This window comes from Geotrypetes seraphini, chromosome 7, assembly GCF_902459505.1.
Source record: "Geotrypetes seraphini chromosome 7, aGeoSer1.1, whole genome shotgun sequence".
Classification (NCBI taxonomy): domain Eukaryota; kingdom Metazoa; phylum Chordata; class Amphibia; order Gymnophiona; family Dermophiidae; genus Geotrypetes; species Geotrypetes seraphini.
In genome coordinates this window covers 34,031,077-34,045,339 of record NC_047090.1, presented here as the reverse complement: position 1 = coordinate 34,045,339, position 14,263 = coordinate 34,031,077, and the positions used below count along the sequence as shown (strand labels likewise).

At 42.2% G+C, this 14,263-nt stretch overlaps 1 protein-coding gene across 3 annotated transcripts in view; it reads left to right on the top strand.

Annotated features, from left to right (window-relative positions):
- The first annotated feature begins 2,977 nt into the window (after window positions 1-2,977).
- The window catches only part of C7H12orf29 (chromosome 7 C12orf29 homolog), a 28,531-nt gene continuing 17,245 nt past the window's right edge, over window positions 2,978-14,263 (top strand). Inside the window, exons 1-3 of one of the 3 annotated variants that reach the window (XM_033952586.1) lie at window positions 3,023-3,173; window positions 7,921-9,021; window positions 11,254-11,371. In XM_033952586.1, coding sequence (XP_033808477.1) covers window positions 8,965-9,021; window positions 11,254-11,371 — 175 coding nt within the window. In that variant the 5' untranslated portion in view covers window positions 3,023-3,173; window positions 7,921-8,964. Of the gene's footprint in view, window positions 3,174-7,920; window positions 9,022-11,253; window positions 11,372-14,263 lie in introns of all 3 variants that reach the window. The other 2 variants (XR_004540158.1, XM_033952585.1) reach the window with 2 other exon arrangements.

Genomic DNA, 14,263 nt, shown 5'->3' with positions numbered 1-14,263 from the left:
ACGCAATTTAATTGACTGACAAGCCAATTAACACCAATAATTGGCTTCTTAACAAGCAATTACTGATGATAATTAAAACTGATTACAAGTTAGTCATTGGATCTGCACCTATATTTTACACGCATGTCATAAAAGGGGGCATGGAAATGGGCGGGTCATAGGCAGATCGGCATGCGCATAATTATAGAAAACAGGCATCTACACCTAAATTTAGGCGCAGGCATTTTCATCACGTTGGTGCAAAGGGTCATGCCTAAATTCAGTCTCGGTTCCCAGGCATAAGCGCTGTTCTATAAACTTGGCCTAACTTAAGCACGGCTTATAGAATAGCTTTTTTCCGGCGCCAAATTTTTGGGCATAAGCCCTATATATGCATTAGTTACAATAACATATAGAACATGAGACACATGTGGTATAAGACACATGTGGTATGAGATACGTGGTATAAGACACATGAATAAGCACATGTATGCTATGCTAGATAATGTAAACAAATAAGGGAGCTGGAAATATGGGAACAATTTTATGTTTTATTAAAACTTATTATACCACTTGAGCTTACGACAGGTCTAAGCGTTTTACAATACAAATTAGATACAGAAAGAACTCCAATAATAATATGAAAGACCTCAAAGAATACAAATAAAAATAAAATCACAATTATCTTGAAAAAGACACATCTGCCCTAAAAAAAATTATATTAAATTACTAAATCTAAAATTAAATCTAATCTTAAATCATATCTGAATGTCCTCTAACCACCACAATCCCTGGAGTCATACCACAGAGCCCAAACTCTCTCAATAAATATGAGTAATTTCTGATCCCCAAATGGAAAGTTTTTAGCCTTAACTTAAATGCCTGTATTGTTACTTCTAATCTAATATCCTGTGGTAGATGGTTCCACAATTGGGGACCCTTGAAATAAAAGGCTTTGCTTCTTGTGATTCCCACTTGGCCCTATTGACTAAGGGAAAAACCAACCTATTGATCTTAATGTTCTCATTAGTGTATAAGGGATTACTAGAAAATGTAAATATTCGGGTTGATGATGTTAAATAACCCGATGGACCAAAATCAAAGTTTTAAATTTGATCCTATATCAAATAAGCGACCAGTGATATTTCAAATAAAAAGAGTAACCCTATCAAATTTATTTTTGAAGCCCAGTAATTTAATTGTGGTATTTTGAATTGTTTGTAATCTCCTACGATTTTGCTTTGTAATACCCAAATAAATAATATTATAATAATCTAACTTGGAGATTAATAATGCATGAATAAGAGTATGCAAATGATGCTCCTGAAATAATCCCCTAATGGATCGTAACTTTCTCATAGTATGAAAACTTGATTTAACTAAACTAGAAACTTGGCATTCAAAACGTAATTGGTAGTCAAATAATGAATTCCAAATATTTAAAGGTTGATACAAGTGGGATAATAATAATAATAACTTTATTTTTCTATACCGCTGCAGTTGAGAAGACTTCTAGGCAGTTCACATTGAAGAAGGCTGTCCGAAGATGTCAATATCTTCCTTCAGTTGAGCAGAGTGACCTGTTATCCAGCAAGATATACATTTTTCTACATTAAGGACTAATTTATGGTTGTTCAGCCATTTATTGATTGTCACTAAACCTTCCCTAATGGGATTTACATCAATATGAACTGGGTCAATTTTTAACAACAAGCAAGATATCATCTGCATAACAATATACTTGGAAATTCCAACTCCTTTTACTAAGCTGCAGTAAAAACTAATGCATGCTTACCACAGTGAAAAAGGACTTACCATGAGACATGTTAAAGTGTCTCACAGTACCATTTCCATGAACATGCATTATTCATGCGCTAAAAATATTATTTTATTTTTTAGCTCTGGGGTCAGAGATTGTGTTCTGTGTTAATCATTTATCATTGCTAAGTTGCTGCACCAATTAAGGACCAGATTCGGTATAAGATGCCTACATTTGGTGCCACTTGGCACCCTAATTCAGGATGCCTAACTTTGGAATCTGCGCTCATCATTTTTAAAAATTGGTGTGGTAATTGACAGTACCAGTTTTCAGCCAACCCCCCCCCCAAAAAAAATTTTTAAATAGCAATTAATGAGTCCTTTTACTAAAGCGCGCTAATTTAGCACGTGCTAATCAATTTAGCGTACGCTAAAGATTAGCGGTAAGGGCTCCTTTTACAAAGGTGCGTTAGGGTCTTAACTCGCAGAATAGCGCATGCTAAAATGCCACGCACACTAGCCGCTACCGCCTCCTCTTGAGCAGGCGGTAGTTTTTCAGCTAACGCGCGCTATAGCGCACACTAATCTGGTGCGTGCGCTAAAAACGCTAGCGCACCTTCGTAAAAGGAGCCCTATATGATAAGGCACACACTATGAAAAGCCGTCCGGACATGTCTGGGGAAATGCGGAGTCTGGTAACCCTATTTTATTGGTGCTAATTAAAATCAATTACAAGTCATGTGTGTATATTTAGTCATAGGATCTGCATCTAAATTTTACACGCGATTCAAAAAAGGGGACATAGAAATAGGTGGGTCATGGGCAGCTGAGGGGCATTACTTTCAGTTACGCGCATAATTAAAGAAAACGGGCATCTATGCCTAAATTTAGGCGCAGGCAGAACGTAAAATGTTATTTCTAGCCCGTTAATGCCGATTATTATTAGTGCCCAATTATCTGCATTAATTGGTTCATTATTTAATTAAAGGAATTTGGGCAAGTACCCAAATTTCCAAGCACAATTTTGAACAGCATATATAGAATCTGGGGGTTTATGACTGAAGTTAAACGACCCTGGCCTTTCCGTGTGGCTTTATGTCCAAGCAGACATTCCATGCCCAGCCCAGAAAAAGGAGAACAAGCCCAGGCTTCTGCATGACGACATCAGGAAGCGACTTCCTCCACAAACAAACTACATTTCCCAGCAAGCTTTGTACCTGAAACAGCTGGCCCCGCCCTTTGCGTCGGCACGCCCGCGCTTCGATTGGTGGGAGGCGTCCGAGGTATGGGGCGCCCAGTGGAGCTTCGGGTAACCGCCGGTTCGGCTGGACGTTAGAGCCGTCATCATGGAGCGGTTGGGCTCGGTGCAGCAGAAAGTGGCCTGTTTGTTCTTGACGGAGGTGACCGAGGAGCCCTCGTGGAAGCGAGAACAGCAGGTACCGGGGGCGGGAGGCGAGGATGGTGGCCGCGCTCTGCGAAGACGGAGCCCCCTCCCCGCTCCCCAGCTGTCGCGTGGGCGCAATAGGGGCGCGAGAGCGCTCTGGTTCCTGCTGAATGATGACTCTCGTAAATACGCAGCTGGTCCTGGAGTTAATGCATACTGCACAGGGGTGCCCTGAGCCAACGTTTGCATTGGCACCCCCTCCCCAATAATCTGTTTTCTCTCTCCTTCCCTTTTCTCAACCTGTGATCCAGTATTTCCCTCCTTCTCTCAAATCTCCCCTCCTGCTGGACCAGGTGAGGCACTGAAGATAAACGGTGCCAAAATCCCAGCTCGACATCTATTGTTCTAGAACAAGTGTTTCCCAACCCTGTCCTGGAGGACCACCAGCCAGTTGGGTTTTTGGAATAACCCTAATGAATATGCATGAGAGAGATTTGCATATAATGGAGGTGACAGACTGCAAATCTGACAGGTGCAAATCTGTTCCATGCATATTCATTAGGACTATCTTGAAAACCTGACTGGCTGGTGGTCCTCCAGGACAGGGTTGGGAACCACTGCTCTAGAGAGGGAGGAGATGATGCACATGGATGGAGAGGAGGGGTAGACACGGAAAAGTAGACAGATTGAGAAGGAAGCGCAAAAATGGAAGAAAGTAGAATGTTAAAAGTGAATGCCAAAGATGGATGTAGATGAATGAGAGACTGACTGTAATAGTATTAAATACCAGTGGGGAGAGAGCAAATGACTCCTAAAAACGCTCAGAAAAGTGAAACTCTGAAAGGGAGGTGGATACCTCCCCTTGAGGCAAGAGTTTACCATCCAATCATTGCATTTGCTTTGTAGAACATCACTTTCTGACCACTGGTAAAAACTAGTATTGTTTAAATAAACTCTGTTAGATTGACTAAAAAGTTCAAAACAATTATGCACAACTCTTGCTTGGAACGATGATACCATTCACTTATCTGTACCAACTTTAAAGTTTGTAGTTGTAAGGGCTCTTGGGGGTCTCAACGTGGCCCCGTTTCGAAAATTCTGCTTCAGGAGACCCAATGCTACAATGCTACACACTGTTAAACGTATCTGTCCAAGAGGTGATCGTCTGACTGGTATTTATATTGAGTCCCTGTATGCCTTTTTAACAAAGATGGATGTAGGGCAGAAAATGAAGGAGAGAAAAACATCAATTGGATAAGAAGGTCCTGGAAACTAAGAGCACAGACAGAAGGAAGTGCAGCCAGAGGCTAGGAAAAGATAAAATCACCAAACAAAGTTGGAAAAATGATTTTATTTTCAATTCAGTGATTGAAATATGTCAGTTTTGAGAATTTAGCTCTGCTTCCTTCGTTTTGCACTGTTCAGGAGGAAATGCATTTCTCTGGCATCATGGGATTCAGTTGTTTATATTAGGACTTTTAGTTTGTGCTCCTGTATTTGCAAAGGGTTCATTGTGTGACCAAGGCCAGACGTTCTGGTAGGAATGAATGTCGAAAAGCACTAATGGCATCATTATCCCAAGTAGGAAGGTATTTGTCTCCTTTAGCCCTTTTGCACCCAAAACGACCCACCCAAAAAGACAACTTCCATAGTTGATCCTTGAGCAATTCACCTTCACCTTAAGGCCATACTCCCCAGCCCCCATGTACTCAGCCCTCTCCTTTATCTTCATACCTGCTCTAGATGACTAGCAACCCATCCTCCCCTTAGTGGTTCAACGCAAGGAAGTTTAATTAACAGGAGATGGCATCATGTGACAATGCTGAAGCTATCTCCTCATGTTGCCACTATCTTGATAACATCAGAACACAGTCTCTGGTGCACTCTCCTGTGAATTAAACCTCCTTGGTTTTGGTGAATCAGTATGGTGACAAGCTGTACCTAGTGGCTGCACATCAGATACTGGGCCAAGCCTGCTCCCATCATCTCCTGTTACTTAAACCTCCTTGGTTCAATGCCATACTTTTCCCCTTCCCTATAGTCCAGCAATATCCCCTTCTCCCTAGCCTCTCCCTCTTCCTAACACATCCCCAGTAGCCAACACCCCTATCTTCTCCTTTCTAATGATCCTTCTCCCAAAGGAGGCTCATGGCTTTACTTTCTCACCCACCCCATATGGCTAGCTTCTTTCCTGCCCCTGGTCCAGGATCTCTACCTTCATCTGCCTCCCTACTGCCACCATCATCCTTCCTTTTTCCTAGACCACTACAAAGGGCTTCACAGTAGAGGCTGTGCTCAAAGGTTGCATAGTCTGATCCCTCCCCTAGTTGCATTCCCTGTCAGGGTAGGGAGACAGGATTTAAGTGCAGGGCTGTACTGGAAATTTCTGTGACATCCTAAAATATCTTTTAAATTGGCCCATGAAGAAGTAGTACACACATGGAAGAAGGGGAAGGGAGAGAGAGTGCTGGGTATGCTACTGAGGTCGGGAGGGAGAGATGAGCATGCTTTCCTGGCATGATGTGGCTGCCCTCTAGGGGAATTCTTAGTTTGCTTAGTGGATCATTTAATAACAGCATTATGATGCATCCATTTTATTTAATTGGCCATGTGGTAGATAATGGTGTTAGAATAGGGTTAGTATGATCCTTTACTGTGTTCTTCTATTTCTCATCAGATGTTGCACAGTACTGTGATGGGTTAAATGTAAGTGTAACATTTTGAAGTACTTATTGTAGAGGAAATTGCATAGAAAACCATATTATGCTTTCATACTTCAGCATGTCACTGAAAAACAGTTGACTTAACCATTAACCTTTGCATGTGCTACTCCTTTGGGATTTCTAACCTGCTTTGTATTTTTCTTTGGGAGAAAGGAGACACATTATGGAGAGAGATGATGCCTTAGAGCAAAAAATAAATTTATTTATGAGCAACAAAAGTAACCTATAGTTGGTGCAAAATATATGTGGGGTATGGATGATAATAGTAAACTATTCATAAGGTTGTCTAAGGCAGAAAGCAGAAAATATACTGTTCCTTGTACTTTTTCTTTTGTTACTAGTTATGACCAGAAGCTTTCATTTAGACTAGGAGCTGCATAATGTATTCTGGATACAGTATGAAGCAGTGCTGGAAATGAGAGAGAGAAAAATTAATATTTCCAGCTATTTATATTATCCAATCCTTTGGTTTTATATACCAATTCATCCCTCTTAGAGGGCTCGACTTGGTTTACAAATATTATGAATCATAACAAAGATAATCGCAGAAAAGGGTTTTTGTTTTTTTTGGATGATGGCAATAATATTAAGCAGGATATAAGGGGGGCCCCATAACTCAATATGTGTGAGACACCCCTTGCCTGGGAAGACAGAAGACACCAATATATAGATAAGTGTTTCTCAAGTTTTCTCAAGCCGGGGCACATTAAAGGTAGTGGCTACGGCTTGAGGCAACCAGAAGTGTGTGGATGTCACTGTGATGACATCACACATATGTGTGATGACATCACTTCGACGTCCGTGCATGTGCAGATACCCTGCAGATGGGCCCTGTGATGCCAGTAAGGGGTGCCAGCAGGGAAGAGGGCCGGAGAGAAGGAGAGGCACTGGCGCCAGCTGATTGCCTACAGCAGTGTTTCTCAACTACTTCAAGCTAAGTACCCCCTAAGTCTAACAAATATCAACTGAGTACCCCAACCACAGACCTCCCTAGGCCCACCCAAGCTCTGCCCCAATCCTATCCCCTTTACTAATTGTAATGCAATTTTTCCATTCATTTTTCATATACACACAATAGATATAAATTCTCAAAACTGACACATTTCAATCACTATATTGAAAATAAAATCATTTTACCTGCCGGCGATTCTCTGCAGGCGGCTGTAATTAGCTTTAAGGTGGGGCCAGGGGGAAGCCAGAGGATGCTAGAAAGAAGGGGGAAACATGCAGGCCTTCGGCGAATTGGACAGTGCTAGCGCTGTACTGTGTAGGGAAGTCAGCTGGCTGGGGCCTCTCTTCCTCAGTGTGCCATGGCACAGTTTGAGATACACTGATATAGATAATAAAAGATGAAGCTGAAGGATATAGAAATGTTTGTGTTACAGTAAAAAAAAATATTGCTTGGTTAGCATAACAGAATAGAGGAAGTGCCTAAAGTCCTAGAGCATGTGAACAGGTCAGTGTGCCCTAAGGTAACGTTGTTACAAGATGTCTAATGCATTGAAATAAATTATGATCTCACCTAGTCTAAATGTAAATGCTGACAAGGTCAAAGCTGAATAGTGCATGATAACTAAAGTCATTATTGTTGCTAGGGAAAATGACTAATGAAAATAAGATTGGAAAGAAATCATGTGATCAAAACTAACAAAAAGAACATTGCTGGAGTATTCAATTTATCTTTGGATCTTAATGAAACTATTGTAAGTCATTTGGAAGATGTACCAACTACATTTAATAATTAAATGATGTCTTAAACATAATAATGGCTATTCACTTGTAATATGGGGGAGATTCTTATTCTATTAGGGAGACCTTGAATGTTTAAACTACAAATTGTATCCAGTAGTTTTTTTCTTGGTCTCCTTCAGAGATGGAAGAAAGGGCTGAGGGGTATGATACCTGTTCATGTAGGTATTCAGAGCAAACAATACCATCCATGCTGAGTGAAGTACAACATGACCAGTTAATAAAAAAAATATATGTAAATATAGAGGGGCGTTCAGTAATTTCAATAATTTATCTACCTTAGGAAAGAAAAGTTTAAAAAAATTTTTGTTTTGTTTTTCAATATAGTCCCCTGATAGCTCCATATACTTCATCCACTTTTCCTGCAATGACTTTAACCTCTTTGAAAAGAATTATTCTGTTTGATCTTCAAACCATGATGTCACAGATTCCTTGACATCTTCATCACTTGAAAACCGCTGTCCTAGAAGAGAGTTCATCAAAACTCAGAACAAGAAATAATCCAAGAAATCCAGGCCAGGACTGTAGGTGAATGGGCCAGCTGCTGGAACCCACATAGCAGCCTGCAATTGTTGTGACACATGAACCGTTGCATTGTTGAGAAGAAGCAGCTGCTTGCTGTGAGTTTTCCTCATCTTTTCTCCTTGATTGACTTCCGCAAAGTGATCATTGTGTTGGCGTAACTCTCCCCTGTTATGGTTGACTTGTGTGGCATGAACTCCAGAAGTAAAAGTCCTTCATCATCCCAGAAGACAGTTTCCATGACTTTCCCTGAAGATTTTCTGTCTTGAACTTTTTGGGGGTAAGGGATGGATGACTTGTGCTTCCACTGCATTGATTCTGTGATAGATCCAAGTATCATCTTCAGTCACCAAATTGATGAAAAAAATTCACTTGGTCTTCACGGAGAATCTCCAAGTTCTCCTGATATCACTGGAGCCTCATGGCGTCTTGCACTAACCTTGGACAAACTCAACTTTTCATGAATTATTTTCCAAATTGTACCTTCCGAGATGCCCATTTTTTCAGCTATTTCGGAAACTTTAATTCATCTGTCAGACAAAAGTAAATCCTTGACTTTCTTGCACATTTCTGTGGAAGTTGCTTCCACAGGCCATTCAATATGAAGGTCATCTTCAATGGATTCTGTACCCCACTTAAACTGCTTGCTTTAAATTTTACTTTATAGGATGATTGGGCCGATTTCTGGATCTCCTTTGGCTTTTTTCCTTCTTTTGTGAGAAATTTTATCACTTAACGGTGCTCCAAATCTAGCAGTATCTTGATTTGCACAAGGACTCTCCTCACGTCCTGTCTCTTGGAATGTTGGATTTGCACTGAGCCACAATTGTGCACGAGTAACCTTGAGACATGTCACAACATGCAGAGAGTTGTTTCAACACACTTGCTACTTTCTTTCGTACTCAGGTAGGTAAATTATTGAATTCCCCCGTATCAGGTAACGAGTTCATTCCATAGAAGCATTAAAACCAAACAACTTAACCAGTGTTTTAAAACCATAATATAGTACCTGTGTGTAATAGTATTCAGTATCTTTTTCTAAAACATCATTTACTATCTATATGTAATAGTTGTATTTGGAGAAGGAAAAAAACAGTGCATAAAATTAAGCTTTGAAATCAATGCTGGATGTCATGGTAAAAGCGGTTAGCATCTGAGTTAAAAAAAAAAAAAAGTTCCTGGAGGAAGAGTCCACAAATTGTTGAAATAAAATTCAAATGATAAATGATGTCCATATATTGGATAAAAAAACCATGAAAATAGTTAATGTATTTTGATGGTTTAAATATATGAATAGTTTTTGCTAACTTGGAGAAGTCCATATATCATTGTTAAGGTAGATTTGGGGGATAAGCAGCATGGAATCTGTCTGTATTCTGGCATCCTGACAGGAATTTGCAAGCTGGATTGGTGCTTGGACATTTAGGGCTCCTTTTACTAAGCTGCGATAGCGTTTTTAGCGCGTGCAGAATTTTAGCATGCACTAAACCCGCGCTACGCGGCTAGACCTACACTTCCCCCTCCCCATTCGCGGTTTCGGCAATCGCGATTTCACATATTCGCAATTTTTTGGGGAGGGGGAAAAAAAGAACCCTCCCCCCCCCACAGTTTAGCCTTCCCCCCCGGCGTCCCGGCCTTACCTGGTGGTCTAGCGGGCTTTCGGAGCAAGAACGATCTTCCTATGCTCCTGCCCCGTGCAGATCGCCATTAGGAAACGGCTGCTGTGAGTTCCCATAGTCTCTTGAGACTACGACGGGAACTCCCTACAGCTATTTCCTAATGGCGATCTGCACGGGGCAGGAGCGTAGGAAGATCGCTCCTGCCCTGAAAGCCCGCTAGACCACCAGGTAAGGCCGGGATGCCGGGGGGAAGACTTAATGATGGTTTTTTTTCCTTTTTTCCCCCTTCCCAAAAAATCACGAATATGTGAAATCGCGATTACCGAAACTGCAAATGGAGAGGGGGAAGTGTAAATCATTTGAGGAACATGATTAATTATTTACCAGATAGGCTTTTAAAAAACTAAAATGTTTACCAATAAAATAGATAACTAAACCAAAATAATTGGTAAAAGACCCTTAACTCCCAACAAGAATAACACCCGCAGTTTAAATTTAGCAAGAATTAAATTATGCCAATACTGATAATGGGATTTCAGTACGGGCTCAATCAACCCTTCGAATCATAATTAGCCCCGGGCAAGTGTCTAAATAAACACTGCCCCATACATCATCAGTTCCCATATTTCAAAACAAATTTCTTATGCAAATAAAAAGTGCAGGTGTGCATTCGAAGGGGGGAAAAGGGGGTGTAAAGTGCTTTAAATCCTCAAAAATCAGTCAAAAGTAATAATCACTTGGAACAAAAGGGAAAAATGATTTAAGGATAAAATAAGAGGCAAGGGGATAGGAACATATAAAAAGGGAGGGTGGCAGAAGGTTGAAAAAAAGAAGAGTAGCTGGAAAAGGGAAGAAGCTGAAAACAGAAGAGAAGAGAAAAAAAATGAAAGAAAGAGGGAACAGATTCTTGTGTCACACTAAGTAGGGAAAGGCCATGGGGTCTTGTATGCTGCCTTTTTGTCACTTTGCCATTTCAAAGCTGACATTCAAAGTGGTGGACACTGGAGGATTAAGTGACTTGCCCAAGGTCACGAGGAACAGCACCGGGATTTGATCTCACAACCTCTGGGTGCAGCTGTGGGGAGTTTCCGTCGTAGTCTCGAGAGACTACAGGAACTCACGGCAGCTATTTCCTATTGGCGATCTGCACGGGGTTAGGAGCGTAGGAAGATCGCTCCTGCTCCGAAAGCCCGTTAGACCACCAGGTAAGGCTGGGATGCCGGGGGAAGGCGGAAGGGAGGAGGGAGTGGCTCAGAGCCAGACCAGAAGATATTTGCGGTATTTCACCATTTGCGGTCCAGCTCTGCCCCTATCCCCCGCGAATCCGGAGGGAGAAGTGTAACACCAGCTCAATGCCAACGTTAGCATCTAGCGGGCAAGGCAATTCTGCGCACGCTAAGCACGCGCTAAAACCGCTATCGCAGCTTAGTAAAAGGAGCCCATAGTCTGGCTTAGTTTGGTTGGTAGTTCTTGTAGCATTAGAGTAGTAAATAAAATACTTTTATTCCTTTTTTTTTAGCCATTTAGAGTTGTTGCATCTGAAACTATAAATCCCAAAGCGCTGGTTGTTGGTGTGCTCAGTGCAGTTCCGACTGAAAAAGTGGATGGGACATGTTGTTACATTACTACGTATAAAGGTAAATAGTGAAGTAGACATTTCATTTCTGCCCCAGTACGTGGTGCACATTTTTAAGAGTGCAAGATGTTGGGGGGGGGGGGGGGTCCTAGGGCTATTTTTTTGTGACCCAACAGTTTTCTCCTGGTTGAAATCTAATCAACTAATGGGGTGTTTCCCCATGCTTTATATATCATCCCCCTCCCCCACAAGCTTAAATTGCTATAGGCATTGATGCTTCATGAGACCACTACAATCTTAAATCCAGCCATAAAGAGTCACCATTGAACATCAAGTCCCTTCACTTCAAGGGCAGTTTGAGTGCTGCTTCTGTGAAGTGGAAGACCTGAGCAGGAAATCCAACTAGGGTCCATTTAGCGAGCCACTGGCCATCACTTAAGGCCCCTTTTACTAAAATGTTGTAAGTTTTAGCAGTTAAAGGGCAAGTTACTTAATTTTCCATTGCCCCAGGTACAAAATAAGTACCTGTATATAATATGTAAACTACATTGTTGTAACCACAGAAAGGCGGTATATCAAATCCAATCCCATTTATCCATACTGTAGAGCATATTTACATAAAACCATAGAAAAATTAAGGCAGATAAAGTCCATATGGCCTATCCAGTCTGCCCATCCATACCGTATACTCTTTCTTTTACTTCCTTACAAGCTTTTTAATATTCGGATACAGTTTTCATCTCCACGAACTCTACTGGGAGGCCGCTTCATGAATTCACCACCCTTTCCTTGAAGGTTGCTTCTTAGTCTGTTCACCTTCACCCTATGTCCCCCTCATTCCACAGCTTCCTTTCAATTGAAAGAGACTCTCCTCCTGTATATTTATGCCATGTAGCTATTTAAATGTCTCTACCATATCTCTAATGGTCTTTGGAGAAGGACATCATGTTTGGGAAGATCAAAGGAACTAGGCGATGAGGGTGACCTGGAACCAGGTGTCTGGACAAATTGACAGCAACCATGTTGGACTTGCACTAGTTCAACCTCTTTTTGGATCTTTAACTCCTTAAGTCGTTAGTACTCGAACTCAAGTCGATGGCACCTCACCTCACATCTCCCCTTTCGCGTCTTTCTTCCAAAGTATTCATGTCAAGGTCTTTAGTAAATATAGGGTGTGTACCTAGCATCAGCCTTACATTTAGCATGCAGGGCAAGCAATTATTGCACCTTATACTACAGATTGACCCCTTGTGAGAATACTATGAGCTTGTCGCTGGGCATCAGATCCTCCGTTTTGAACCCAGGGCAGTATTGAGACAGTAGAGAAAGAGGGCTGCTCCCCGATTCCAGACCGCAATACTACCATGAAGAACCCTGGTAAATTTAGTGTGTATTTTTGGGGGTGGGGGTGGGGTGCACTTGAATTGAGAGATTCAGTTTTGGGAAAGCTATAGCTGTGTGAATCAGAATAGGGTGTGGCCATGGGAGGGTAGAGGATGTGTGGAATAGAACTGGGGAAGGACATAAATTGTAGCTGAACCATCAGCCCTACCAGACAAACCAGAAACCGCTATCTTTTTGCACACCCAAGCATTACCAATTGCAAATACAAGACTTTTCTGGATAGAACTTTCGCATACCAAGCAAACAAACAATAACACTGGTTAGACAACTACCTTAATAAAGCTAGACTGACCTACAATGCTTTTAGAAAACTCATAAAAACTGCCTTATTCGACAAATATATCACCTAAATAATTTCCTCACCAAACACTTCTCTCTTTTCTCGTTCCCAATTTACCCCCCTCCCCCACCTGAAATCCTAAACAAACCGTATTTTGCAATTCGGGACATATCTTCTAATATGTCCTTCTGAAAATTCCTAAACTGTATATTGTAATTGTAATTTTTTGATGTATTTTTGTAATTCGCGACCTTTTCCTAACAGGTCCTCTCGAAAATGTCTTAGCGTACTGTACACTTTATACTTTCGCATTCTTAAAGTTGATGTACTCTGTATTTCCTCTAAATATCTGCATATTGTAACTCACTGAATGTCCAGCTCTCTTGAATGTAAACCGCCTAGAAGTCGCAAGATTGTGGCGGTATAGAAAAATAAAGTTATTATTATCCTATGTAATAAAAGGCTAACTCGCGCATGCACACTCCTATTTGTGTGCTTCCATGATCAGTAGTTCCGTGGCCGCATGAGTGCGCATGCGCCTAGCTGTGACAGTACCCGGTAGTGGCACACCAAACAGGACCGTTCCCCTTTCGCAAACGGCGACCGCCGAGGGAGTCCGCACCACCTGTCGTGGCGTCCCCCGAGGCCTCTCCAAAATGCAGCGCGGACACGATGCATGCCTCCGAAGCACAGGTACAGGCCGTGCCATTTCGACAGGTACGTGTAGGTCTGTCTCTGCAGCAGCTTCCGCGCCGAGGTCAGCACCATGGCACGCAAGACATGTCCCTGCCTCCCCCGCCGCTGGACTTGGACTCCTGGGGGTCGGCAGCGCGAGTCGATCACGGGACCCCGGCCGGTGCTGAGTCCCCGCCTCCCCACTTCTGCCCGACACGGCGCCACCAGAATCACGAGTCTTATAGTCGTAGTTTGTAAACAAGCAAAAAAAAACTATTAACTTTCAACCGGACTAAATTCTCAGATATTCTGTAAACCGTGAGCAGGGTTGCCATGGAAACCTAGCGCCATAACAAAAATTATGCAGTCGCAAGGGTCAGTGATCGTGCTTTGCTCGGGGGGCCAGGGAGAAAGGCAGACAGAAGTGGAGGGGGAGAGGGAAAAGGGGCTGCTTTGTGGGGAGGGTGTGTTGGGGGGCAGGCAGCAATCTTCGTTTGCTTGGGGGGTAAGAGAGATAGGCAGGGGGCCAGGGAGAGAGACAGGGAGAAGTGGAGGGGGAGAGTGCAAAAGGGCTGCTTTGGGGGGAGGGGTGTG